The 25,584-nt window shown below is 47.1% G+C and overlaps 1 protein-coding gene across 1 annotated transcript; it reads right to left on the minus strand.

Annotated features, from left to right (window-relative positions):
- Positions 1-676: 676 nt before the first annotated feature.
- LOC144147318 (mpv17-like protein 2) lies at positions 677-8,996 on the minus strand. The gene is made up of 3 exons (XM_077679438.1): positions 8,837-8,996; positions 7,363-7,629; positions 677-3,778 (listed from the first exon to the last, which is right to left on the minus strand). The coding sequence occupies exons 2-3, from the start codon at positions 7,584-7,586 to the stop codon at positions 3,430-3,432; spliced, it is 573 nt and encodes a 190-aa protein (XP_077535564.1). The 5' UTR covers positions 7,587-7,629; positions 8,837-8,996; the 3' UTR covers positions 677-3,429.
- Positions 8,997-25,584: the final 16,588 nt, after the last annotated feature.

The raw sequence follows: 25,584 nt of genomic DNA on the forward strand, positions 1-25,584 counted from the left end.
AAGCCCGCGTCACTGTGTGGAATTGATATGTTATAACTTGTGCAATGAACAACAAAAGCATGATTACTTACCGGAGCACAATCGTAATTTAAAATTTTCATGTGCCCCTAAGGTTTGAAATTTTTTCAAATATCAACATTTGCTAAAACTTCCGGCATACAAAAACAAAGCATTATGTGGTATGTAACCAAACAAGCTGCTTATTACAATGCTTCCATTACCCATTATCAGTTTTAACAACTGAATCTGACATCTTGCACAACACTACAAAAACAAAGATAGAAAATAAGGACAGAAAGAACATTCACCCATCACCATCAATATATAACCAAACAAAGCAGCTTTGCCGCAGAACAAACACTAAGAGAGCTGTGAATGGCAGAGCCTTTTAATTAGTATTGAAGCTTAGCTGACCTTTTGAGTTTCTTCAGCAATTGAAGTTGGAAACTACAATGGCAGAATCGAGTGCCAGTCAACTGCTGGTTTAAATTTTTCACTAAAAAAAAAAAAATTCTACCTGATAATCACAAGGAACTCGTGCTCTATCAGTGTTTAGAACTAAGTACACACCTTAAAATTCCACCCAGAAAATTTCAAACGTTTATTGAATTTACCACTCTTCAGCCATAATGCATACATCCAGAAAAAAAAAAAAAAAAAAGAAAACAGCAGGGCCTTATATTTCTGCAAATCAACAATTGTTTATTGTCATAAATGCTCATACAATGGCTGATGAAGAGCAGTAATAATACTGTCACACTATACTAATACGTTAAAACCTATCGAAAAAAGCATGTTATGGAAGGCAGCGTGCTTGTAATAAGTATTATCTGTTTTATCACTCCCTCTCTCATACTTGTTTGACGTGTAAAGTGCATAGCGCTCGCAATTATCGAAGGCACATCAGAATATCAATAACAGATCTGTTTTAACACACTGCACAAAGCATCATCATGGTCTGCTGGATGCAAAACAAAGATCACACCCAATGACTTCCACATGCTCCAATTTTTTTGTCAGCTGAGTACACTTTGACCCCCCCACCCCCAAAAATTACCTCGGCCCTAATTTTTAGTTCTCTGCCCCATGGGGTCCCGTTATCAGCAAAACAGCCTCATCCACTTGCTTGGCCTCCCCACTGTGTGTCCTGCCAAACTCCACTTCTTTTCTTACTTACAGGTAGAATGTCTGCCACTCTGACTGACTGTCTAATTCTCAAAGTGTAACACCCAAAATATCTTTCTCTCCATAAGGCCCCAAGCTTGCACCCCATCAGTGGGCCGAGGAGGTACGCACCAGTGGTATATTACTTTTGTTTCAGCAACAAAGGTAAAGTACTGCACTATATGCAGCTACTTCCAGAACACACCTAACCTCATGCTAGTTCTTTGCCTGCAAACGTTCTAAAACACTAACTATAGGAAGGAAAAGACAGTACCACCTATATACCCCAAAGAAAACCACCTGTAGACAGCATCACTGTGATGCATAAAAGCAACATCCCGGTAATTTTCCCATACAACACACCTAGATTCCGGAATGAATGAACAGAATTAAAGGATCCCCCTTCCTGCAGCGAAACGTACATGGCCTGCCCCAACGCTGCTGACACAGTTGAACATGATATGGCCTCACTCGGTCAGTGCTCTCCATATTAAAAAAAAGAGATGGATTCAGAATTTGATGATTTCAAAGTGGTTGTGAATAAAACAGCACTGTTGCACATGTTCAATTCTGCCATAGTCAACAGTAGGATCAGGGAGACCTACTCCTTATTTACAGCATCGTCAGAAATGCAACACATGCAGCCTCATTCTGAACTCATTAACCTTTAATGTCAAAATTAAAGGGGTTACCCAATAAATGCTGTTAGTACACCAAAGGGCTGCTTTACTGTAATCAAATTTGCGTGTTGCTCTACCAACAGTGGACAACACACACATTAGCAGCTATACATGCATTCAGAGCTCATAAATCTCTATAGTATTGAAAAAAATATGCAATGAACTGTACACTGCTTGCAAGGGTCTGTACACATCTGATAAATAAAACTAAGGTAACAATGCAACAACAGTAGAATAACAATGCAAGGTAAAAAATAACAAAGGGATAACATTATATAAGTTGATAAAATACCTCTGTGCACATTACAGAACTGCTTTGAATATATATAGTTACATACATGCTGTTTAGGTGCATGTCTTAAAAAATATGACAGCATTACATTTCCAATGCACACAGCTTCAGGTGCTTAAAAATTATGCAAAATTTTGGTACCATTAAAAGTTTTCGTGGCAACAAGCCAGAAGTGGTTATAGTGATACACAGGCCTGTTAGAGCTGCTATATAATGCTGTAAACCACTGTGCCTCTCATTCAATTCATAACAGTTGTCCACGCACCTCCCATATTGTGACGCTTCTTGGTTTTTGTACCAGATTAGGATGCAGCTGACAGTTTTCTCCCACACTCTTGTTTCTGACTCTTTCTTGTAACCCCGCTTATGCACACATTATTGCAATATGTTATTCATCTCAGAAAACAAACTGCGTGCAAATTAGAAGGGGACAAGAACACATCAAGACAGCACAAGCTTGTGCTGTCTTCATGTGTTCTTGTCCCCGTTAATTTGAGCGCAGTTTGTTTTCTGAGATGCATCATTACCAACTCGCCAAACTTTCAACCCTTTTACATGTATTTCAAGGCTTACAAAAGTGCTCCATAGAAAGCTTCGTCAGATTTCTTGAGAAGTGACTACTTGCCCGCTGTCTCCCTGCTTCCTTTTTCTCTGCAGTCTCCCTCTTCCCCAGAGAACGACTCTCTCAGTGCTGCACAACTCTGAGCATAGGCCAAAAACGTCAAACAGGCAGCTCATCCTACAACACATCTCTGCTCCACTACCCTCACTGGTGAGACTCTCACTCCACCCGTTCTCGTGATATTCCAGTTTGCTCCCAATGCTGAAAGCGTCTAACATGCTTTCAGCAACTTGCAGGTTTGGCCATCCCCATAAAAAAGCTTATAGTACATTGTTCATATACACAGCAGGTTGGCCACACTATTTTTGTTACAAAATTTCCATCACTAGTCCTGTCTTCAGAAACCTTGCACAATAATGCACAGCCTCAATAATGAACCTTAGAATAGTGCATAGCTAGAATGGCAAGATATGAATGCGTGATACGTCAGTAGGCTGCAACAGCACGAGAACCCTGTTGCAAAAGTTGTGCCTGCTACCAAAAAGACTGACGCTGTGAGCCTTGTGTATAAAAAGGTAACTCTCGGGGGAATGCCAAGCCTGACTAGGAGGAAACCGGGGTCAGGTGAGTATGCGTACATAACAAGACGTAAGAGCACTTCGGAATGGACATTCCCCACTCCTGTCAAAGAGCATCCGTAGTAGCAGCAATTAAACAGCAAAGACGCTCGATTAAGCGCTCTTTACGTGTGCCCTCTGGTCCTTGTACTTGATGTAAGGCGAGTAGACATCAAAGCCAAACGAAACAAGGTTGTCGAAAAAGACTCTATATTTCAGAGGCAGCACGTAGAAGTTGACAAACTGCGCAGGTGGCCAGACAAGCCATTCTACCTGGTAGATGGTGCTGCCTTTACACCAGAGCTCGCGGCCCAACTCGGCCCAGCCAGACTGCTCTAGCAGCCCCACTGTCCCGAAGTAGACAGCCAGATTGATGGGTGAAAACACCACCTGGTCGTACAGCACCTTGAGCACGACGACGCGCAACGACTGGCCAAGCATCCATCGGTCCAGCAAGACGTACCTGCGTTTAGAGGTGCCGAATGTTTTCACCCCACCAGACGAGCCATCTGAATGAGCTATTTGGGTGCAAACCCTATACAGCTGGGGCCGCACATGGTTTTGACACTTCCAAGGTTTGCTTCCAGCAAGACTGAATGACAAGGAGGTCCCAAAAGGTGCCTACAGCGAACCTTCATTATAACAAAGCTGCTGTATTCAGACACAATGCTTTTTTCAAAAATGTTGACATCCCCAACACAAGTAACATGATAAGAGAAAAACATTTTGAAAAATTGAACAATAAACCAATTCCTATTTAAAGCATAAAGACTTTGGAATGTAGTAGGTGTTTTCTACATAATATTCCCACTGTTATTTTTCTCCCCCCCCCCCCCCCCCCCCCCCCCCAGGAACACTGCGAAATGGCTGAGCATTGTGATAAGAATAGGCTTCGAAGCCGTGTAAGCTTATTGCACCGCTTGTGATGGAAAAGGTATTATCGGCAGTAGTTATTTCATGGTAGGCAGACGCAGCGGCTTTGTCCAGCTACATCCTCTCCTCTTGCCCTGTACCCCAGCGTCTTATAAAAACAAACTTTACAAGCACCACAAGAGAGACACGTCCTTCTTCATGACCCATTGTATATATGGTAAAGGCAATGGCAGCACAGTAGGTGACATACATAGCTCCTGGCTGGAACTGCAAGGGTCAGCCTCAAACAAGTTCTGCGTCCATGGCGGGGACATCTAAGCCTTAATTTAGTTATTCGCAACGCAATTACCCTGCATGATTAACTGTTTGCAACTTAGAAGTCTGCCCAGCGGCTACATCCGCTGCTTGTGCTTATCACAGATCAAGGGTGACCTGTATTGTTTTTTTTCCCTGTACTGCTTCAGTCATAACTCGCCAGAAACACCTATATCACATAGCAACCCACTGTCCTTTGGTTTCCTGTTGAATGCAAATAGGCAGCAAGCGGAGCACTACATTCACAACAGTGAGTCTGAATAAATAAACATACATACAAACATGCATACATACAAACACATACATACATACATACGTACATTGATTGATTGATTGATTGATTGATTGATTGATTGATTGATAGTGGTATCCCCTTTAAAACGGGGTGATGACGCATCATCTTACCAAGAAAAAACTAATATATCTGTTTTATATACTATCGCTCCTCTGAGGGCAGGCACAAAATACCTTTCTTTTTTTCTGTTGCAGGTAGTAGCTACCCCAGGCATTATTCCCCTTGCTGCTTTTCGTTCACCAGCATTCTAATCTTCTTTTAGTCGCCTCGACAGCCTTGAAGTTAACTCCCTCTGTTCTCCTTAATTATTAAGTCCTGCGGCTTCTCGAAACCGAATATTTCCCTCTTGAAGTTTTGGATGGATACACTCCCATTCTAAAACTATGGGCCACATAGTTTCTGTTTCTTTTCCGCAGGCCACGCATACCCCATCACTTTCTGTATACTTCCCCACAAAGCTCTTAGTTCTCAAGCAACCTGCTCTAGCCTCAAAATGCAAAGCACTGCCCTTGGAATTATCGCAGAAATTTTTCCTTTCTGATGTCCAATTTCTCTGCCCTGTACATCTCTAACGACATTTTAGCTTCCAATTTTTCCCTCCATTTATTCGTTTCTATCCGCCTTGCTTCTTTTTTGGTTACCTTGGCTGTCTTTGATTCTCCACTGTTCTTTCCGTATTTCATCATTAGCCTTCTAGTTTTCCTTAACCATTGCATGTTGTCCACGCTTTTCACCTAAACACTTTAGCTGTCAACCTACATTGATCCATTGTTCTCAACCTCCTCTCAAAACATATTTTACTCTGAGCTTCTCGAACTTCAAATGACACCCAGCCCATATCTCCCTGTACTGCTTCGTTAGTTGTTTTACCATGTGCTCCTAAGGCTAAATGACCTACCGTTCCCTGGTTCACTTCAAGGCATGAAAGAGCGTCTGATTTTAAGAGTACTGCATTCGCAAATGTGTGGCCCAGAACCATTACTCCTTTCTAGATTCCTCTCACTACTTAATATTTGTTATAACCCCACAGAGCTCTATGCTTCATTACAGCTGCGCTGCGCTTTCCTTTTCTTAAGTTGCTCCTCATGAGTTCTTAATAAGTAGTTGTCCCCTTCGCTTATCCACACCCCCAAATATTTACATTCCTTGACTCTGTGTAATTTGCCATGCTTAATTGGCACTGAGTCAGTGCTGGTGTCATTGAAAACCATTATTCCCGATTTTTCAGTGCTAAAACTTAACCCAAGGTCTGTGGCTTTCTGGCCACTAATGTTTATAAGCATTGCATATCGCTCTGGTTATCAGCTAAAAGAACAATGTCGCCTGTCCTAACATTCCCGGAATATGCTGTTGTACCACTTTCCCCTTGCCACATATGCGCTAAGTTGAACCCTAATTGACTTTCCTCCAGTCTATTTTCTAAACCTACCATGTAAAGCATAAACAGAATTGCGCTCAAAGGGCATCCCTGTTTCAGTCCTCGAGTAACAGGAACATATGAAAGGCATGCAGTGCCATCTGGTGCAAGTGGTGGTAAAGGCAATGTTGCTACTGTATGCATCAGTGAGCTTCTAACAGTGGCATGGGACTAACAATTAACAACGACAATCACTTCTGACAAGATTCAACATTTTGTTTCTCTGGCTAGGAATAAGTCAACTTTGTTTAGTTGATTAAAGGCAACAATACAGGTTGTATTTTGAAGTGGAAAGTTGTTTTACACAAGAGGTTGATGTGACATGACATAGCAACACTGCCAAAATTGTAGAAGATGCTTGGTCTGTTTGCAAGATTGTTATTTGTAATACATATACACCTGAAAATCAAATGAAACCTGAGGTGACTGGGAACATATGTTCCCCTTATCAGTAGTTCTATTTACCCACAGAATACACATGCTGCCACAGATGCTGCTCCAGTGGTGTTTCAGCAAATAAAAATCAATAGAAGCTAATAATTAAAGACAAAAGCCACAGAACACCTCGCTTCTATATACATTCGTGGACATGAGAACTTATGTCTGAGTGATTGGCACAAACTAAGTTGGAAAAAAAAAGAGTTCATATTTAGCTCTTCAAGCTTTTGCAGAAGCTTTCTTCCTAAATAGTCATCTATGGCTGCTATCATACACAAAAAAATATTTGAACCTTCCCTTTAATTGAAAAAAAAAAAGTGTTGAATGTGTTAGCAATGCCAAGTATGCCCATTCAGCGCTCACCCCTGGCATGACAATTCCATTTATACGGAATGTAGAAAACTTTGCTCCTCTAAACGGAAGCATTCTGACATTGCATGAATACAAAACCAAATAACTCAATAATGTTGTTTGCTTTAAGCTGACATTAAGCTTGAAAGAAATCCATTTACTGCCATTCTACAGAACCAACACACTTCCGTCTAAGCTGCCTCGAGAATTTCCTTCTGCAAAGGCATTAACAAAATCTGCCATTCTCAACCACTCCTCTGTAACAAGTTCGGTAGGTAGAGAGCTAAACACAGCAGTTCTGGGCTCTTTCACATCGCCTTGATAAATTTAGAGTGTGCAGGAAATGAGGTATACACACCAGTAGTGCGACACCATGCCAGTTGTCAGACCAGCAGCTGCCATATGTGAAGTCCGCAATGAGTTGACGTGAGTTTGGTGACCCGACAAGACCTCGTAGTGTTGCTGGACAAGGTCACCAGCAATGCCCATGACTGTCGATATCGTGGCATTGGTGGCCAACAAGTGGCGACCAAAGAGCACACGCCCAACCCTTCTGAAAAGCTGCAGGGCTCCATGTTCCATTGGACACACGGGGGGCAACCACTGCCCTCACACTTGGTCAGCACTGGTAGAAACGGGAACAGTGACACTCGGGAGTGAGCTTTGCACAGCTGAAATGTTTGCCAACTAGCTCAGGCATCACTGGTACACTATACGGCCACCGAGAAAACGTTTCAACAAATTCTGTGCCGAGTGCGTTCACATGCCGGCACTTCATACACACATCATACGTTGTCGTGTTTACTGTTTTTTTTTTTTAACAGCAATTGAGTTCATTGCAAATATTGGCCCCTTAAACACTGTGATAAACAGCAGCTGGCATTTAATGAGGCTTGACTGTTTCATCGCGGTCTGATTACTCCTGCAAAACAAAAAAAAATGCATTGCAGAACTGAATCATTACAACATGAGTTTTATATTTGAAACATTAGAGAAAGGAATGGGTAACCATTATCTCAATTATCTATAATGATGCATTTTTCGTGTTCATTGTTATATGTGCACATTATAATTTCCTACATTTACGCGCCTGGTTTGGTTTGTCATAGAATTATTTTTTCTGGGTGCGCGCTCACATATACTTGGCCATTCTACTCTTAAATGCACCACACGAGGCGCTGCCGGTGCAGTGATAAGAAAATAAATAAATAAATAAATAAATAAATAAACGTGACCTAATCGAAGCTAGACAGCACTTTTGCGCATTCTCTATCTTGTCTCCCTGAGCGACAACGAGCCCACATTTCTCGTCTAAAAAAGACGGTAATGTTCGAAGTTATGCGGCCGTAGCAGGCCGTAGGGCCTATGTAGTCAATCATTCATGCGTATGCCTTTCTGCTGGTTCCCGTTATGTGCTACTGCAAGAAATTACGGATGCACGTATCCTTAAACAGTTGTGTACTTCACGGAAAAAGACCCCAGATTTTTGCAGCTGAGTAACTCCGACTACCTGTAATTGCCAACTAGTTTTTAATGAGTTTCGCCTCGACTTATTTGTTTCAGTTAACGAACATAGCCGATACCGTTCTATAAAAGCCTGGTAATTCAAGTTAGTTACGCAACAGCGAACTTAATTCGAGCGATCTAAACTTATTCTACGCAAACATGCGCAATCACAACACGATGACACCCAAAGGTCGTATCGATTTCAGAAATTTGCACACGCACGGGTCATAATGAAATGAATCAAGTCAGAACATGCAAGCGTACAACTATCACGAAGCGTAATGCAAGTTTTGCTAGCGACCTAAGAGGTCGTGATAACGACTCACCAGATTTGTGAAGTGCATGCCTGCACGTGTGATGGTTTTAGTATGGTTTTAGTCACTAGTTTGGGTGGTTTCAGCAGTTTCAGCACATCCACGCGTACCGCGGGCATGTACCGCGGCCGCTGTGGCACACCGCCGTTAAGGTGGCTAGAATGGGGAGGTGTGAGTACCGCGGCGCCTTCCTTCGGCCGCGCGTGACTCCCTTGCGCGCAGATGACACTAGGGAAAATGTGGCGCTGCCCGTCTAGGCGCGGTAGCCGCAGCCGGCCGCGCCGTTCTGCCCGCGCTCTCCCTGCCCTCGCCGTGGCCAGCTTCGTCGTGCGTTGTGGACTGTCTCGCGTCATTCTCCCGTTCGGGCATTTGTTCGGGGTGCGATGCTGTCGACAGCAAAGAAGACGACGGAGCAAACGGAGAAAACAAACTAACTTGCGCATTCAGCGTAACACGTTTGCATGCTAAAGCCGCGGCAGAAATTCGCTAGTCAATGGGTGATGTGCCGCAGATTGGCTGCCGAGACCATTCTACTGCCCTGAGCTTCACGCTATACGGTATTATTGCCTTATGAGGATACAGTTTCTACTTAAGGTGTGAACTAGCAAGGTAATGAGAATAAACTGAATGCAGTGAAACCTTACATGATGCAGGCTGAATTTTACAATTTTTTTTTTAATTCTTCACTTGTAAAAAAATTCAGGGAAGCTTGCATTCACGCGCAATACTTGAATGACGAAGGCTCTTGTAGTTGGGCATTGCCGGAAGCATAGTTAAGTTTTTAGTATCATTGTTTAGTTGCATTGTTTGGGAGCTAGTAATCGTCGTCATAGGCATCGAAGATGCCGTCGTCTTCGCGGCGAGTGGTAGATGCAAAGTCATCCTCAGCATTGTAGACTTCCACGTACCGTGCTCTTCTCATCAATTCTCGAGGCAGCGGTGGCGGGAACTTCCGCATTAGCGCTTAAGTTTTTTTTTGTTTGTTTCTTTTTACATGGGCGGTAGGGCTTGACGACAGCGCTGTTTTTTTTTTTTTTTAACTAAAGCCACTTCCCGTGCCGAAGGCGCTCGGTGGTCGCCGCGAGGCACGCGCTCACAAGGGCTCGGCATTTTCTTGGTATCTATTTTCTGCTACGGCGAACTTACGGCGTGTACAACAGCTCCGCTGTTAATACTTTTCTTTTCCCCCAATAAATATACTTTTGTTCTCTCTTCACCTATAAATACTTTTTTGTTTCTTTATCACCTGTCAGTAGTTTGTTTTACTTCACCTGAAAATAGCTTTTCCTACTTCATATCTTCTTTTAGTATCCTCACTATGAACATTTTTTTTTTTTCACCTGTTAATGCTTTTTTTTTTGTTTCTTCTTCACCTGCAAATAGTCCTTCCCCGGTGAATAGTTCTTGTTTTCTTTTCAGCGGTAAATGCTTTTTGTGTGTTTCTTATAACAGGTGCTAATGGGCACCTGTAAATATAGTTAAATTTGTATTTTCACATGTAAATAAACCGTTTTTTTTTTCATTGTAAATAAACGATTTCATGACGAGACCAGATGTGTTGCTTCAATGTCTGCTATCATTTCTGATGTGAGCGGGATAACTGCATCCGGTCTAGCGGTTTGTTTAGGGTATCAGAAAGCGCGGTGTACTCCGAGACGCCTTCAGTTATTGACAGCAGGCCCATGCGGTTGAGCCGATCTCGAGGACGGCGGCCGTATTTCGAGGGAAGCGAAATGCAAGGCGCCTCTGTACCGGGTGGTGTCAGTGCACATTATACAACTCCAAGTTTTTTTTAATAGAAGCCGGAGCCACTTCACGTAATGTGCAAACGTGCTTTTTGAAACTGCATCCAATGCGAACTGTTCCCGTAAAACTAAATTTCATGGATGTAATGAAATGTGCTCATAAATTTTTTTAGTGGTAAATATTCTCTTTTACTCTTCCAGAAAGCTCGCCATACCGCAACGGGTTCGTTTCCCCTTTATGGTAGAAATGCAGCCGACGCGATGCCGGCGGCGCGCTCATTCCAGCTGCGCGCCTTACCGCGCCCTACCGCGCCTTGGTCAACAGCGCCGCCCGTGGCATCTGCGCGCTTTGGAGTCACGTTTCCGCCGCCGGTACTCACACCTCCCCATTCTAGCCACCTTACCGCCGTGGCACTCCGATAAACCACACAGGTGCAGTAACACTGGTGCGCACTGGTGCACCACGAGCTCGCACCGAGAATACCACCGGTGCAACCCCAGGAGGCAGCCGGCGGACGTGGCATGGCAGTGGTGCAGTGGTAGTGGCCGTAGTGGCAGCGCGATCGCACGAAGGCGGGAAATGCAAATCCTCTTTGTGCTGTGGAAATGAGGCGGGTGGCAGCCAGGAGTGGCCATCGACTTTCCTACTAATTTAAGGCTCTGTGGGAGTAGCAGTGGCATGGAGGGAAATATAGGTATGTGTACATTTGAAGATTCATCGGTGAAGAATGCGTGAGCACCTCGTCTCGAGTTACCCACCGTTCCCGAGTTTGCGGGGCTGACTTTCATTTCCATGTGGAGTCCCGAGTCCCGGTTTGTTGATCCTTCCAAAAAAATGGCTGTGGCTTAGCTCAGATACAGTGAACTAGTTCACTGTAGCTCAGCTAACCTTGGATATGCAAAGCAAAAGCTTGGCTTAGTCCAGTTGAGTCTTGGTTTCGCTTTGTGAACCTTTGATGTAGTAGCTGTTTTTCCGACCACGGCTCAAAGCCATTCGGTCCCGTGCAACGCTCACAGAAGGAGGCCCGGCCTTGCTTTCATTCATGGCGAACACTGCGTTCCTCTTCGCCAGGCGCAAGACGAGTCACGTAGCCCGAGACGATCCAGCGGCGCATGCGTGAGAGGCTGCGGGGTTAGTCGGCTGGCTATCAGCTGATCGGCCGCATCCACCGCGGCCGCCGCCGCTAGTTGAGCAGAACGACTGAAAACGGGGCCTTGCGCGCAGCGCCGAAAGCGGGCCCGGAGAGTCACGTGATGCGCTTCAGGGGGAGTGTCCCAGGGGGTGTGTCTGCGGTCAAAAGGTGAACTTGCGCTTCCGCGGTGAAACCGCTGGACGAGTGTAGTAGAGCTTTGCTTTAAAAACAGCGTGAAGGAGACAGGACACGAGAAGGAGGGCAAACGACATAGCGCTTACCTTTTCGGGATCACAATATGTCTTGGCTTGAAGAGTGAATATTTCCGCAGCTCATATTGCGAGGTGGCGAAAGTGACTCGCGCTTTCGGGCCGCTCACAGCTCTCACACCAAACGCATTGAGGCAGCTAGGTCATATCATGGGATGGCGCGCCGCAACTGATTAATGGATAAGGTTGAACTCGTTGAACTATGATGATCTTCGATTATTATGATGATAATGATTTATTGGTCATGGCCCCTGCAATTGGTCTGCACTGTGAGTGCTCTGGACAAATAAAAAAAAAAACCAAAGTTAAGGACAAACACACGCGCACACAACTGTCGCACCAGAGGGTACCACATTACGGTGTTCACAGTGCCCGCGCACCGCAGTTAAACACTCACGCACAACTGTAACACAGGGAAGTACCACTGTATGGTGATTACAGACAGCATCCACCACGACGAAACAACCGTGCGACCACACATTTGTTTTACCAGCAACGCCCCTGTGTAGAGGGTGTTCTCCCTAATGAAGAGTTTGTGAAGGTATGAGAGGAACAGGATGCGAGCTGAGCTTGTGCAAACAGAGCTGCAGGTGCAGCTGAACCTCCGTATGAAGTGTGAGAACCTTTATGAATACATCTTGAAGCAAGACTATTTTCTAGTGCTGAAGTACAGTTGTAAGATGTCGCAACAGTAAAGAAAACCGTCTGTGATTAAGAAAATAAAAACAAACTCTTTTACAAATGTAATTCCCCCTCACCACTTCCATCCTGACCTCATTCACTGAGGAGTTGATAACCCTAACTTCGTCCCTCTCCCTCGCCGACTTGAGGCACTTGAGTCCCAACCCGAGCACGCGCCTTGCTCCGTCTTCAGAAGACTGCAACGCGTCTTTTCTCCTTCGTATAGACTGGGCCAACACTGCCAAGCATGTGCTCTGGAACGTTTGCTTGTACCAGCAGCACCGGTTGCCTATCGCTCCTTTATTTCCCCACGACTATTGCCGTTTTGTTGCCGCTATTTCCATTTCTTCCTCCTTTGCAACCCCTACTCACTACACATTCAATTTTTTAACGCGCACAAGCAGTCGTGGGAGTCACAAGTCCCATCGAGGCAGCAGCTGCTAACTCTCTTCGCTTCCACTTGTCCCCATGGCAACGCGGCCAACATTCCGAAGACTCTCCGCGCATTATTTGTACTTTGTCGTTCTCTGCTCCCCTATGGCTCCCTCTGATTACACAGCCACGGGAAAATGAACAGAGCGCTGTGAAAATTTTGCTGACATGCCCCATCTATTGCTCATACAATAAAAATAGTTTTTTATGGCGGTGGCCTTCGCATTTAGTGCGCAGTATTAACTAAAGTTGGTACAGTGGAACCCTGCTGGTACGTCCCCCGGACTTACAACGACCCGCTTCTTACGACGGATCACCGCGGTCCCGGCAAACTCCCCATAGAAACAATGCATTAAAACCCCCGATGATATGACTCTCGGGTGCTCGCGGTCCGCTTCATACGACGGACCCTGGCGTGGATAAATCGGCGTATTTCCCATATTTTACACCACTTCGCCGCCTCGTCCCGACCTTTATTCTTAACCACCGTTTGACGCTGCTTGATGTGCAAAGGTCCGCATGCAGGCGAGACCGTTTGTTGAACAGACGCAAGCAAGCAGGACTGGTACTCGTGAGCGGGAGTTAATCTACGACTGCCCCACGCGGCAGCGGAACGCCAACGTCCCAACCGCGAGAAGTCATAGTTCAGGGTTCAAATGGCTGGCGGACCGTGAATTTGAAGCTCCCGTCAAGCTGCCGACGAATGCGGAAACACTACGACGCAACCCCACAGCGATGACTGAACACTCGCTTTCCTCGCCTGCTCGATCCAAGTTTATTCATTCGCTCTCTCCCCCTCTCTCTGCTCTCTGCTTATCAGGGTCTTTCAAAGCGGCTTTGTCACTCCGCTTCTCCCTTTGCGAAGGTGCCTACATTCACGCGCATCCGCCGCAAGGGTGGAGACACGTGTATACGTTGCAATCATTGGCGGATCCAGAGGGGGGGTCCGGATGTCCTGACCCCCCCCTTAATTTTTGAATTTATACCCCCAAGAAGATGACCCCTCAGGTTGTAGAAGAGGCCTAGCTGATAATTCTTTTTCATTGCTTGTATATTTGGTTTTCTGAAATCTTGTCTGTAAAATTATTTCCGCCATTATGATGATTAATTGTGTTACTTACGCCAATTACGCATTTTTGTGCAAAGGTAGGGCGCTACACTGTCCTGGGTGTGGGTGGTACGCGGCAAGGAATGCTACGCAGTAAAGCCACGTTTTCCGCAGAAACAACCACCACAGGCATCCACGAACAGCTGCCTCCGTACTAAGACCCAGTGGCGGTCCCAAGGGTGTGGGGGCGGCGAAAGAGGCGAACGACGCCCCCCCCCCCCCCCCCCCCCCCCCCCCCCAACCACCACCACCATCACAAAAAAAAGGTCTTCAGGTTCTCTTTTTTTTAGCATCTTATCTGTACGAGGTGCACACTGTGCGCCTCGCCGCTTTAGCATTTGCTGCGAACACCGGAAATGCGAGCGCAAGCCAGCTCTGACACCACCTAAGTGGCGCCGAAAACCACGCAGTCGCTAAGTGATTTGTGCGCAACCGGGTTACACCGTAGACGCGCACACTCCGGCATTCCCCGCGTGGTTGTCACGTCCGCCGCAGAACTGCCCCAAGAAGGGGGAGGTTATTTATCGAGGCTCCAACCGGGGCCGGCCAACCACTTGTTTCGAAGAAGCGGGCGCTTTCTTCGAGTTGCCGATGCCTGCGGCGTCTGCAAAACGGCGGCGGTGCCGACATATGTGTTGGGTTAGTACGGTTTCCCTAAGCTGTGACCCGCTGGGCTGCAGGCCGCGCGCTTTTCCGCCGGACTTCTTCCGCTACCGGGGAACACCGCGGATGCGCACATGCTGGTGTGGTGTTTACTAGCGGCGTGTTGTCAACTCAGTCGCAAAACTGCCGCTTGAAGAGGGGAGGTTATTTATTGAGGCCGCACCCGTAGCCGGCCAGACGCCTACTCCGAAGACGCTATGGCCGCTTACGGCTTGCCGAAGACTGCGCGGCGTGGAGCGTAATGCGCCGACGCGGGTTGGGTTACCGCGGCTTCCTTGTGTCCCGCCAGACCGCGGGCCGCACGCTTCCACACCGAACTTCTCCGTTTCTACGAACTGTGTTTGTATGCTTGTGTGTGCGTGTTTGTTTGTGTGTGTGATTTTAAGGATAACGACTCCCTCAAGGGCCTGAAGTGAACGCAAGAACGTGCCCCTTTGCTTGAGCTCTTTTTCTCTCCATTTGCAACGTAAAGAAACTGTTCAGTCCGTCTACTTCTCTCTCATCCGTACTCGGGTTCGCCTTTACCGGACCCCAGAGTCACAACGCTGTCCGCACTACCCTTGCGAACGTGCGGTGGTGCTGCCCTGTATTCGCCGCTCCTGTACATTGAGAAGGCCGTAAGAAGCGCGGGGAGTGTTGAGTCCGGCTGTGGGGCTGCGCGTCTAGGACGCCGAGAAGAGTTGAATCAAAGAACCGAAACTTTACTAGCTAGCCCTGTCGCATGGCGTAAGCTCAAGAATGTCTCAGAAGCAGAAAAGACTCTCCGAATTTTGGGGAAAGGCAGACGTTAACAATGGATCTTCCAAGCGCCAACGAGCAGATGACACCTCAGCTGGTAAGTCCAATCATTTGACTTGTTGAATCTCGCGTCAGCCATCTGCGTATATTGCTTAATGAGATGGACTCGCTGTTTAGTGTGTTGTAATCCTGTTAATTTTCACAATTACTTAATTTCAATGTGAATGTTTATTGCACAAACGAGCATGTCCAAGAGCAGTCACGCATGTGCGCCTGTTCGCCGCGAGAGAGAGATTTTAATTGAATCGCTAACCGAAAACGACTACAAGCGCGGGTGCAACATTCCATGCATGTACAATTCTATTTCGAAAAATTTGCGGTACAGACGCCAGCGCGTACACCCCACATCGCTTGTGCATTGAGGCTTGAATCACGGCCGTACTTGAGTAATAAATAACACATGTACAGAAGAGACACATAGGCTATACGACTTTTATGTACCCGTCTACGTGTCAGTACTTTACACGTGCCATATAAAAACAGCATTCCGGCGATAAAAATGAGAGGTATACTTTGTAATGCCAATGTTCGACGCGTTCTCGCTACTTATTTTATGTATTATGATTTACTTATGTACTATATACTTTTCTTTCACAGCACACGTGGACGGAACTGATAGCTCCGCAGATCCGGATGACGGTGCCCAACAATGTCCCGATCAAGGTTCTGCAAGTGCCAGAACTTCAGTGGACCCTCCATTGAGTGCCGATGGTCTGGCCTCGCCCCTAGCAAGCCGAGATCTTGGATACATTGCCGACGGGACTATTGACCTCGAGGTATTGTCTGATGAACAACGCTTGGCATTTTTGAAAGATCCGTTCGTTCCGCCGAAGCAAGCGCAACTGCTTACGCAAACGGTGACGAAAGGGAAATGTAATCGCCAAAAACGGCTCAGCTTTCAAAGAAGCTGGCTTGAAAAGCACAGTTGGCTAGTTTACAGTAAACACTTAAGCGGTGGACTGTGCAAGGTCTGCATTCTATTTCCCCCAAAGACGCAGCGCCCCTCCTACAACCCAAATATCTTCGTCAAGACGGCTTTCACAAACTTGTCCAAGGCGTGTGGGAAAGAAGGGTCCCTTCAATCTCATGAGCACAGTGTAGCTCACAGAGATGCAATGATGCAAGCAAGTATCTTCAGATCAGCGCTGGAAAATCCAACTAAAACTCTCCCCGCTGTTGTTTCTAAAGCAAATCAGGCACTGTTTGAAAAGAACTTGCACATCCTGAACAGCATCGTGGAAACAGTTCTCCTCTGTGCCAGGCAAACAATCGCTCTTCGAGGCCACCGCGACGAGTTGTCGGGCGATTCCGCAAACAAGGGCAACTTCTTGGCAATTTTGACTCTTCTTGCAAGGCACGATCCTTTGCTAAAGCGGCATCTCGAGGAAGCGCCACGCAATGCTACGCTAACATCTAAGGGTACTCAAAATGAGGTGATCAGCATAACAAAAGATCTGATTAAAGAAAAAGTTGCCGCGCAAATTCGAGGCAGTGAGAGAGTTTTTTCTATCATGGCGGACGAGGTCACAGAGCCCTACTCCAATCGTCGATTTCTCGCTCTTTGCTTGCGGTTTGTAGATTCCTCGGATGACATTCGAGAGGTTCTTTTTGACGTTGCCGAGTTGCAGCGCACAACTGGATCATCTATAGCTGTGGCAATACTGGATTCCTTATCTAAGCATCAGCTGGATGTCACATTGGTTCGCGGACAATCGTACGACGGAGCATCATCGATGTCTTCAGCGCGCGTCGGCACGCAGGGACGCATTCGGGAGAAGTCCCCTTTGGCACTGTACGTACATTGTCACTCGCATCGACTTAACTTGTGTGTTGCCGCAGCATGTCGACTTTTAAGCATCAGAGCTGCCCTTGACACTATAAACGAGGTGTTCGTCTTTTTCGACGCTTCGCCGAAGCGGACCGCCTTCCTGGAGTTCATAATTTCTCAGTCGGGCAACGAAGTAACAAAGAAGAGGGTTAAGGGGCTTTGCAAAACGAGATGGGTGGAACGGCATACTGCTCTCGAAGCCTTCCATTCGCTTTTCGTGGCCCTTGTTGACTGCCTTGACGCGATGGCAACACCAGAGGCTCATGGCGTTGACAGGGACCTCTGGCAGTTCGACTCCAGCTCAGTTTCCAAAGCTGCGGGGCTATCTTGCAGGTTGCGAACGTCCGACATGATCGTGACTTTCATAATCCTCAGGAATATATTGGACTTCATTCGACCAATTGTAACAAAACTTCAAAAACTAGATGGAGACATTGTGGACGCCTACAGTATGATCGACGCAACTATCGTTCGTCTCAAGTCTGTGCGCGAACAAATCGACACTGAGTTCTGCAGCTGGTTTCACATGGCCGAAGAGCTTGCTAACTCTGTCGGCACAGAACTCCCGAAGCCACGACTTGCAGGCTTTCAACGTAACCGCGCGAACATACCGTCGTTGGATACGAGGGAATACTACCGCCGCAACGTTGCTATTCCCTTTCTCGATCATGTGATCCAAGAGATGAACACTCGCTTCCCCGAAAGCGACCGAGTGGGGTTGGCACTGCTCCGGCTCTTGCCCTCTGCTGTTGGTTCAGCCGACTTAGAGAAGCTGAGAGAGGACTTGCTCTTTTGGGAAATAGATCTGCCGTCACCATCGTCGCTCAAGATGGAGCTGAAGGAATGGCACCACTTTTGGACGCGAGACGAATGCACTGACCGGCAGCACAACATCAGCAGTTTGATCAAGTCCACTGATGAAGATGTATTTCCGAACATCAAGACCCTCTTACGAATTGGCGGGACCCTACCGTGTACAAGCGTCGAGGCGGAGAGAAGCTTTTCTGCGTTGCGCCACACTATGACTTTCACACGATCAACAATGACAGATGAACGGCTAGCGGGTCTCCTGCTGATCCACGTCCACCAAAGCATGGTTATTCAACCAGAAGAAATCTCAAGCAAGTTCATCGCAAGACATCGCCGCAGGATGTTTGAGAAGTGTCTCCTTTACGATTAAGACCTGATGGAAATTGCCACTACCTGCGACGCACATATTTGGGTAGCGTTTGCTCTGGCGTAACCGCGAATTTTTTTCTAAGTTCCCCGGGCCTATGGTTCCCATGGGGGAGGGGAAGGGAAGGGGGGGCGCTGTCTGGCCTGTCGGACGTTTTTTTTTTTTTTCTTTTTCTGCCCACTCCCGCGACGGCTCCGTCGTTATTTAATGGCTAGCGGCCCTCGGGCTAGCCCCGCGGCTCGGAATGAAGGGGGAAGGGGGGGGGGGGGGGGGAAGGACGTAGAAAAAAATTCGCGGGTACGCAAGAGCAAACGCTACCCATATTTGTAATTGTGTGAAACTTATGGTGAAACCAAGAAAACTGTTGAAAAAGTGACTCTTCCATCTCCTTGTTTCAGTGTTGTGCAGCGAGTGCCTTTTTTTTGGGGGGGGGGGGCTAATCGGGCTGGAAGGTTTCGAGGGCTGCTCAAGCCTCCTGGCTGCGTTCGCATTGATGTGCCGCATCCAGACACACCTCCGCTTGCGTTTACACGTTTCATGTGTGTGTAATACATTACTTTAATCATTTTAGCAATTTCTTTCAAATGTCGTACTGTAAGGATTTTTGATATTAATAATAAAGTAACCACGTGGACCTCCACTGTCCGATATTGAAGTGTAGTAACGGCTTTGCGACTTTGTGAACTTTTGAGCATTGTGTGAGCGCCACATTTCAACACTGAAATCATAAAGAACTTTTGTTGTTATATATACATGTGTGTGTGTCGTATACTGCTTCTTTTTAGTACGATCTATAGGGGCACTAAAGAGCTTTGTAAAACCGTCTATTTACGGATGTAATCTGCATGATCTAAACACTTCAAAAATTGCGGGCGACGGCGAAACTGGGCTCGACTAGGTTAGTAAAGCTTTGCTCCAAAAAAGTAATCATGTATCCGCCCCTGGACCATACAGATATACCGTATTTACTCGATTCTAAGCACCCCCTTTTTTCACGATCGCCATACTCAAAGCGAGGGGGTGCTTAGATTCGAAAAATCCGAACCACCCCCTTTTCAAGGCAATAATATTTCGACGAGATGGGCACAATATATAACACTTTATTTGACCATTAGTAAAAAGAAAAACAAGACAGTGAACCCACCGCTTTTGTCAGATACTCAGTCAGTCACTCACTCGCACTCTCACTCCCAGAGTCTGTCACACCACTGAGTCCATCGCACCACTTCAACCGCCGATGTCTGTATCTCACAGCAGGTCGTCTTCCGTTGCGTCCATGTTGTTAGTGATGGAGCACTTCTTGAACGACTTCGCGATAAGGTCCACGTCGATGCGCTTCCAAGCTTGTTGCGGGACGCTTTCTGTAGCTTTCCCGTGGGTGTCCTCCAGTACTGGTTCCGCACCCATTCTTCGTGATCTTGCCGCAGGTTAGCCACGAACGGTATACTAACAGAGACGTTCAGGAGGTACAGCACTGGCGTCATGCCGCCTGGAATTGGCTAGCCGCTATTCCCGCAAAACAAGGGGAAGGGGGTGGGGGGGTGGGGGGGGGGGGGGCTTAGATTCGCAGGCAAACTTATTTTGCGATTCTTTTTTCGGGAATAGGGAGGGGGGGGGTGCTTTGAATCGGGAGGTGCTTAGAATCGGGAGTTGCTTAGAATCACGAAAATACGGTATTATCAGGCACAGCCGCCAAAGCACATGGTTGGGTTGGACAACGTCCTTTTCCTTTAAGTTCGGATGATACCTGGCGTTGCTACGGACGCTGCACTAGCCGCATAATAGGCGGGTTTATTGCAAGCGGGAACGGTGAATTTCGGTGAATGGAAAAGGCTACTATCCTCCTCCTCCTCCTCCTAATAATAATAATAATAATAATAATAATAATAATAATAATAATCACCATCATCATCATCATCACTGTGAGAAGCTGACCCCCCCCTCAGAAAAAACCTAGATGCGCCCCTGGTTGCAATGGCAGTGGCACCGCCATTTCGGGTCACTCGCTGGCCGCTCAAGCAAGTCACTGTAGCAAGACCACGCTATAATTTTCGCCGCAACACGGTTTACTCGCGAAGTTTGAATCATCCTATCTATTTCGCGTTGCTGGGTCTTGTGGAAAACGAAAACACCCATGTGTTGAGCACTTTGACGCTTTAGCGACGGCACGGGACCGTTCAAAGGGTGTCTCCACCCTGTTCGGGAATATCGTTTTTTTTTTTTAAATCTCCGCCTTGTGCTATCGTTTGTTTCCCTTATCCTTAGCAGTTTCACACTCCCTTTTCCCCTCTCAATTTGCTCGACCACGTCGGCCTTATCTAGCGCACGCCAGGCGCGGGGCTGGCGGCCTATACGCCTCGAGCGCGGCCTGTAGGGGCGCCACTGAAATCCCCCTAGCGGCCCGTTTCGAAAGCAGGCGCGGGAGTCTCCGTCCCGCTCCCCACTGTCGCCGCTGCTTTTGCGGCATGTTCGCGACTGAGATTTATTGTTTGCGGGCGTTGGAAATCCATGTGTTTGTGAATCAGTCACTCTGTTCGCAAATGGGGTGTGTTTACGAGAGTGTAAATATTTCTGACGCGATCTTAGTGGGGTATATTCGGTCCTAATAAGCGCCAGGTGTGTGTCACAGGCCAGCGTCGCGGAACCGGCGTATGCATGGACCTGATTGTAGTTACACTACCCTGAATTTACTAGCAGCGTCTCCGTAACCATCGGTGTCCTTCAGATGTTCATGCTACGGGTATACACTACGACGTAAATCAGTTTTGTGCGCTTACATATTTAACGGAACACTGATACCTGATGGCACGCCAGTTACGTTTGCCAATATCATACCTCATATATTGATCACCACCATTTACAAGCTAGTGTGTGTTAATTTCGGGAATATTGAACGTAAGTACGACGGATAATGCAGAATTATACTCGGGGATCAGCACACGACAAAGAGTCGTCTTGTCGTGAGGTGAGCGCCCGCAAACATTCATATACGTATACCTTCTGCGAGCAGCGCGCAGACGGGCTTAGAATATAATCGGCGTCCGCGACTAAACGCTTCTTCGAAATATCGTCACATGGCACAGGGAGCCTGCAGAATATCGGAGAAACTGAAATCAGAGGGCCTTATCACATACCACACTCTTCCAACGACACCTTTCATCGCTTGTGAACTGCCTACCCTGTATTCTTCCAAAAAATGCGTCCGCCGAACGATCAGCTGTTCATTGCAGTCGAAAAACAAAACGACAGTGAACGCGAGATTTGTGTGTGTGATTACTAAAACGTTCATTGCTTGATTCCGCTCTGCATTTGTACACAGCGTCCCCCTCCTCTACCCCCCACCTATGTCTCGCGAAATAGCAGTGCATTTCGCGTATAGTTGGTCTGGTGAGCCCTACCTGGCTTAAGTTTCGACGAACGTCTTTAGCATGTCAGAAGCTGCACTGTGTGTTTTTTTTTTTTTCATTTCCGTTAGAGCTATTATGTTGCTTCCGCACTTGCACAACATGTATTTTTCCGTGGTTTCATATTAGATTGTCTTGGTTCTTGCTATAAGGCGTGTGGGCACATATTTAACGACTTACAGGCTTATAATATACTTAACATTTTCGCATGGTTTATATCCTTATAAAGGGCATGAGTTATTGTCCGGTATTGGTTAATCACATCCCCGAAACATATTTTTCTGCGACTTATATATTCGAAACGAAGCCGCCTTCGTTGTCCACGCTGCAAAATGAAGACAACCTCTCCCAATTCATTTGTGCCTGACGTATTTGGAGGTGACAGGGGTGATATGCTGCTACCGTCGCCGACGCCCGGAAGAGCGGCGACGATGCGCGCAGAACCGCGTCCCCGCGGGTGGCTCTTGCAGGCGACCGCGTGCTCTACGAGGACGCAGCTGCTTTTTAAGTGGCGTAAACGTACTGTTTGCTTATAGACGTCATCATAACAACGTTTTTTAGGGCGAGGAAATGCGAAAAGAAGCGAAACAGAACCAAAACACTGCACGAGCCCCTATCAGTCACGCAGCGCACATCCCGTCAACGCCGCGTAGAAGCGGCGGCAGGCGGCGCAGCGATTGCGAAGCTCCAGGCGTATAGAGAGTTTTACCATAGCGGCTACCGGAGGCTCACGCTACGGCAGCGGGTTACCGGGACCCGACTGCGCAGGCGCGCGCAGGGAGGGCGAGGAGGTTGCCCCTCACCGAAGCGAATGCGCGGGCATGGTGAACGCCGGCCCGCGGAACTAATCCACCCTACCGGAACGAATGTGAACCCGCCCAGTCGGGCTCCACCACCCGACGCCGTAGCTTTAGCGGACGGTACCCGTTATGCTAAATCTCTCTAATAGCGCCGGATGGCACGGGTGTCGCGTAGCGCGAGGCGCATGGCTGGCGGGCTAGCTCGGACGCCGTGGAGGTGAGAGGGGCACAACATAGGTGTTTCTTTTTTTTTTTAAGTTGAGCTTCCAGATAAAGGTTCGCAAATCACGCGAGAACGCACTAAATATAGTAGTTTAAATAAGTTCTTAGCCCACCTGTCGCGTGAGACCGTCTACGAGGCCGGCATTTACCCGCACCCCGGTCGTACGACTCCCCGGTCATACGATGCTTTCTCGCGGTCCCTTGAAAGTCGTATTATCGAGGTTCTACTGTATAGTAGCATAATGTTAAGTGCTACGAAATGCCTGAGAAATGTCCGTACACAAGTTTGCCATTTCAGTGGTGCCTCCCGGTAAACAAAAGAACGTGATTGACAAGCGAAGATGCAAATAATGTACTGGTTATGATAAAGATTTGCTATTGCCTCCGTATACTGAAGGTAAACAGCAGGTTGCAAACTTCACTAAACAGGCTGGCTCACTAAAACCGGTGGTCACCGATATTTTACTTTCAATTTTGGTTGTGTACTAATGCAGTAAAAAAAAATGGACGCCATCCCGCCCTGCAAAAGTGGATGTCCAGTGAAGCTGTTGTAAACCATGGTTTACAACAGCTGGTGCACTACACATGCTGATGGGGCAAAGTATGAAATATTCCTCGTCGTCTCGGCGGGCTTGTAGCTTGCGCTCGACTTCTCTGGCGGCAAATGCTGGGTCCTGCCTAGCCTGACGCATGCTTTCGCCCTCTAATGACGCCAACCCCCTGAGGGCGAAAGCATGTGTCGAAAGCATGCTTAGAGGGCAGCTGCAAACCTAATCTTTACCAGGAACACATGGGGGTGGGGGTCCCATTGTTCACAGGCGCCTTATCATCCATCGAGCGGTTTCTATGGTTGTTTTGTGTTTTTTACAGGAGTACTGAGGTATATGCTGTATGCCTGATTAGCCTGGCGCATGCGCTTGGCGTCATGAGCGAGAACTGCTGGGTCTAGCGTCACTTAATAAGCTACGCTTAAGAGTACCGACACTTCGTGCACACGGCATACAACAATGAGAGGAAAGAGTTCCGATACTCTAAAAGCCTTTATTTAGTGACGCTAGCCGCACCTCGTGCGCGCAATCGAGCGGCCGTGCCATAGCCCTCCACTACAGTACACATCATGACTAGCACAAGTTTAGTTCTGCCATGTGAAACCTGAAAATTCGAATTTTGAAGTCTATAGCTAGACTGTGCAATGTATAAGGCTAGTACGGTTTACCTTTGTTATGTATTTCGGCTAGTTGTTTAGGTTTAGTGTTTATTACACCAGAACTAAATAAAAGTGCGTAGTCAGTGTCAAATGGACACGAGATGATGCATTTAGGCTGAATGCACAAAATCATGCTCTCTAGCACAGATCGCAGAGCACAGATCGCAGAGACGAACACACTGTTCAGAGCTCCCTGCAATACTGCTTCTCCCAAATTAATCAGGGCTGTTGAACTTTTTATTAGGGATGTCTACAAAGGCTTCCCAGCACCAGTAGCAAGCCGCTATGAACAGATTCGACAAGCACAGCTCCACGACAAGGAATGTCTCGCAGGTGTTGGCTTCATAGAAAACGGCTTGCCAGACAAAAGCAAGGTTCCAGTGCACCTTATGCCATTAGGAAGGAAAAGGCAAGATTGAGCACTTTCAATGAAATTGCAGTTAAACGTGGATATATAACGAAGTTGACAAAAATTCGAAATTTTTCGTTACCTCCAGGTTTTGAGTTATAGGGGTCGCATGAATGAAGCAGAAACGGAGCCACAATGCCAGACATCAGTTAAGGTGAACTCACTTTTCAAGAATTTATTTCACAGCGCAAAACTGCGCGATTTGCGCCTGCTTCTTTCCTACCGAAGCTTAGTCACTACACGACACCCCAAAGAAGCAAGGTCAATTACCCCTGTATTCACAATTTCAACTTACGTATATCGCTTCTGCCTTTTGACACCTTGAAGGACCAAACTTATGCTCAAAGGGCGCCTTTCCGCGAACTTGATACTCTTTTCCGCACCCACAAAATTGTTGAGAGGGTGCTGGGATAGTGTACTAGGGGGGCGGTGCTCTTCGCTCTCGCTGGCAGAGACAGAATTTTATTACAAGCTTGTCTTAAAAATACCATTTTTCGTTTTGTGGCAGCAGAACTCATCAGCGGTGAACAGACACCATAGATGGCAGTGAAGAAGCGTGACTACACGCTGACAGACAGGCCTAGCACCTAACCGACACCGCATTCACACGTGGAAACGCAGGGTATAGTTAGCGGTGCAGGCGTATTTCTCTGAAGTGGAGCATTTGTCCAGCTTATTTTTCAAGAAAAAAATGCAAAAAAACAATGACTAATCAGCATTGCAAATCCGTTACATCAAGGTTAACCGTCGCAACGCCTTAGTTACATAGAGTACTTGGCATCACATCACAAAGAGGAGAGGGACATCTCCAACTTCTGGGGCATTTTCTGTTCCTGATTTGCCGCGGTCCACAGGCCGCCATCGCACGAAATCCAGCCGAGTGG

The sequence above is a fragment of the Haemaphysalis longicornis genome, unplaced genomic scaffold (genome assembly GCF_048455015.1).
Source record: "Haemaphysalis longicornis isolate Haplotype H1 unplaced genomic scaffold, Haemaphysalis longicornis Haplotype H1 scaffold_1, whole genome shotgun sequence".
Classification (NCBI taxonomy): Eukaryota; Metazoa; Arthropoda; class Arachnida; order Ixodida; family Ixodidae; genus Haemaphysalis; species Haemaphysalis longicornis.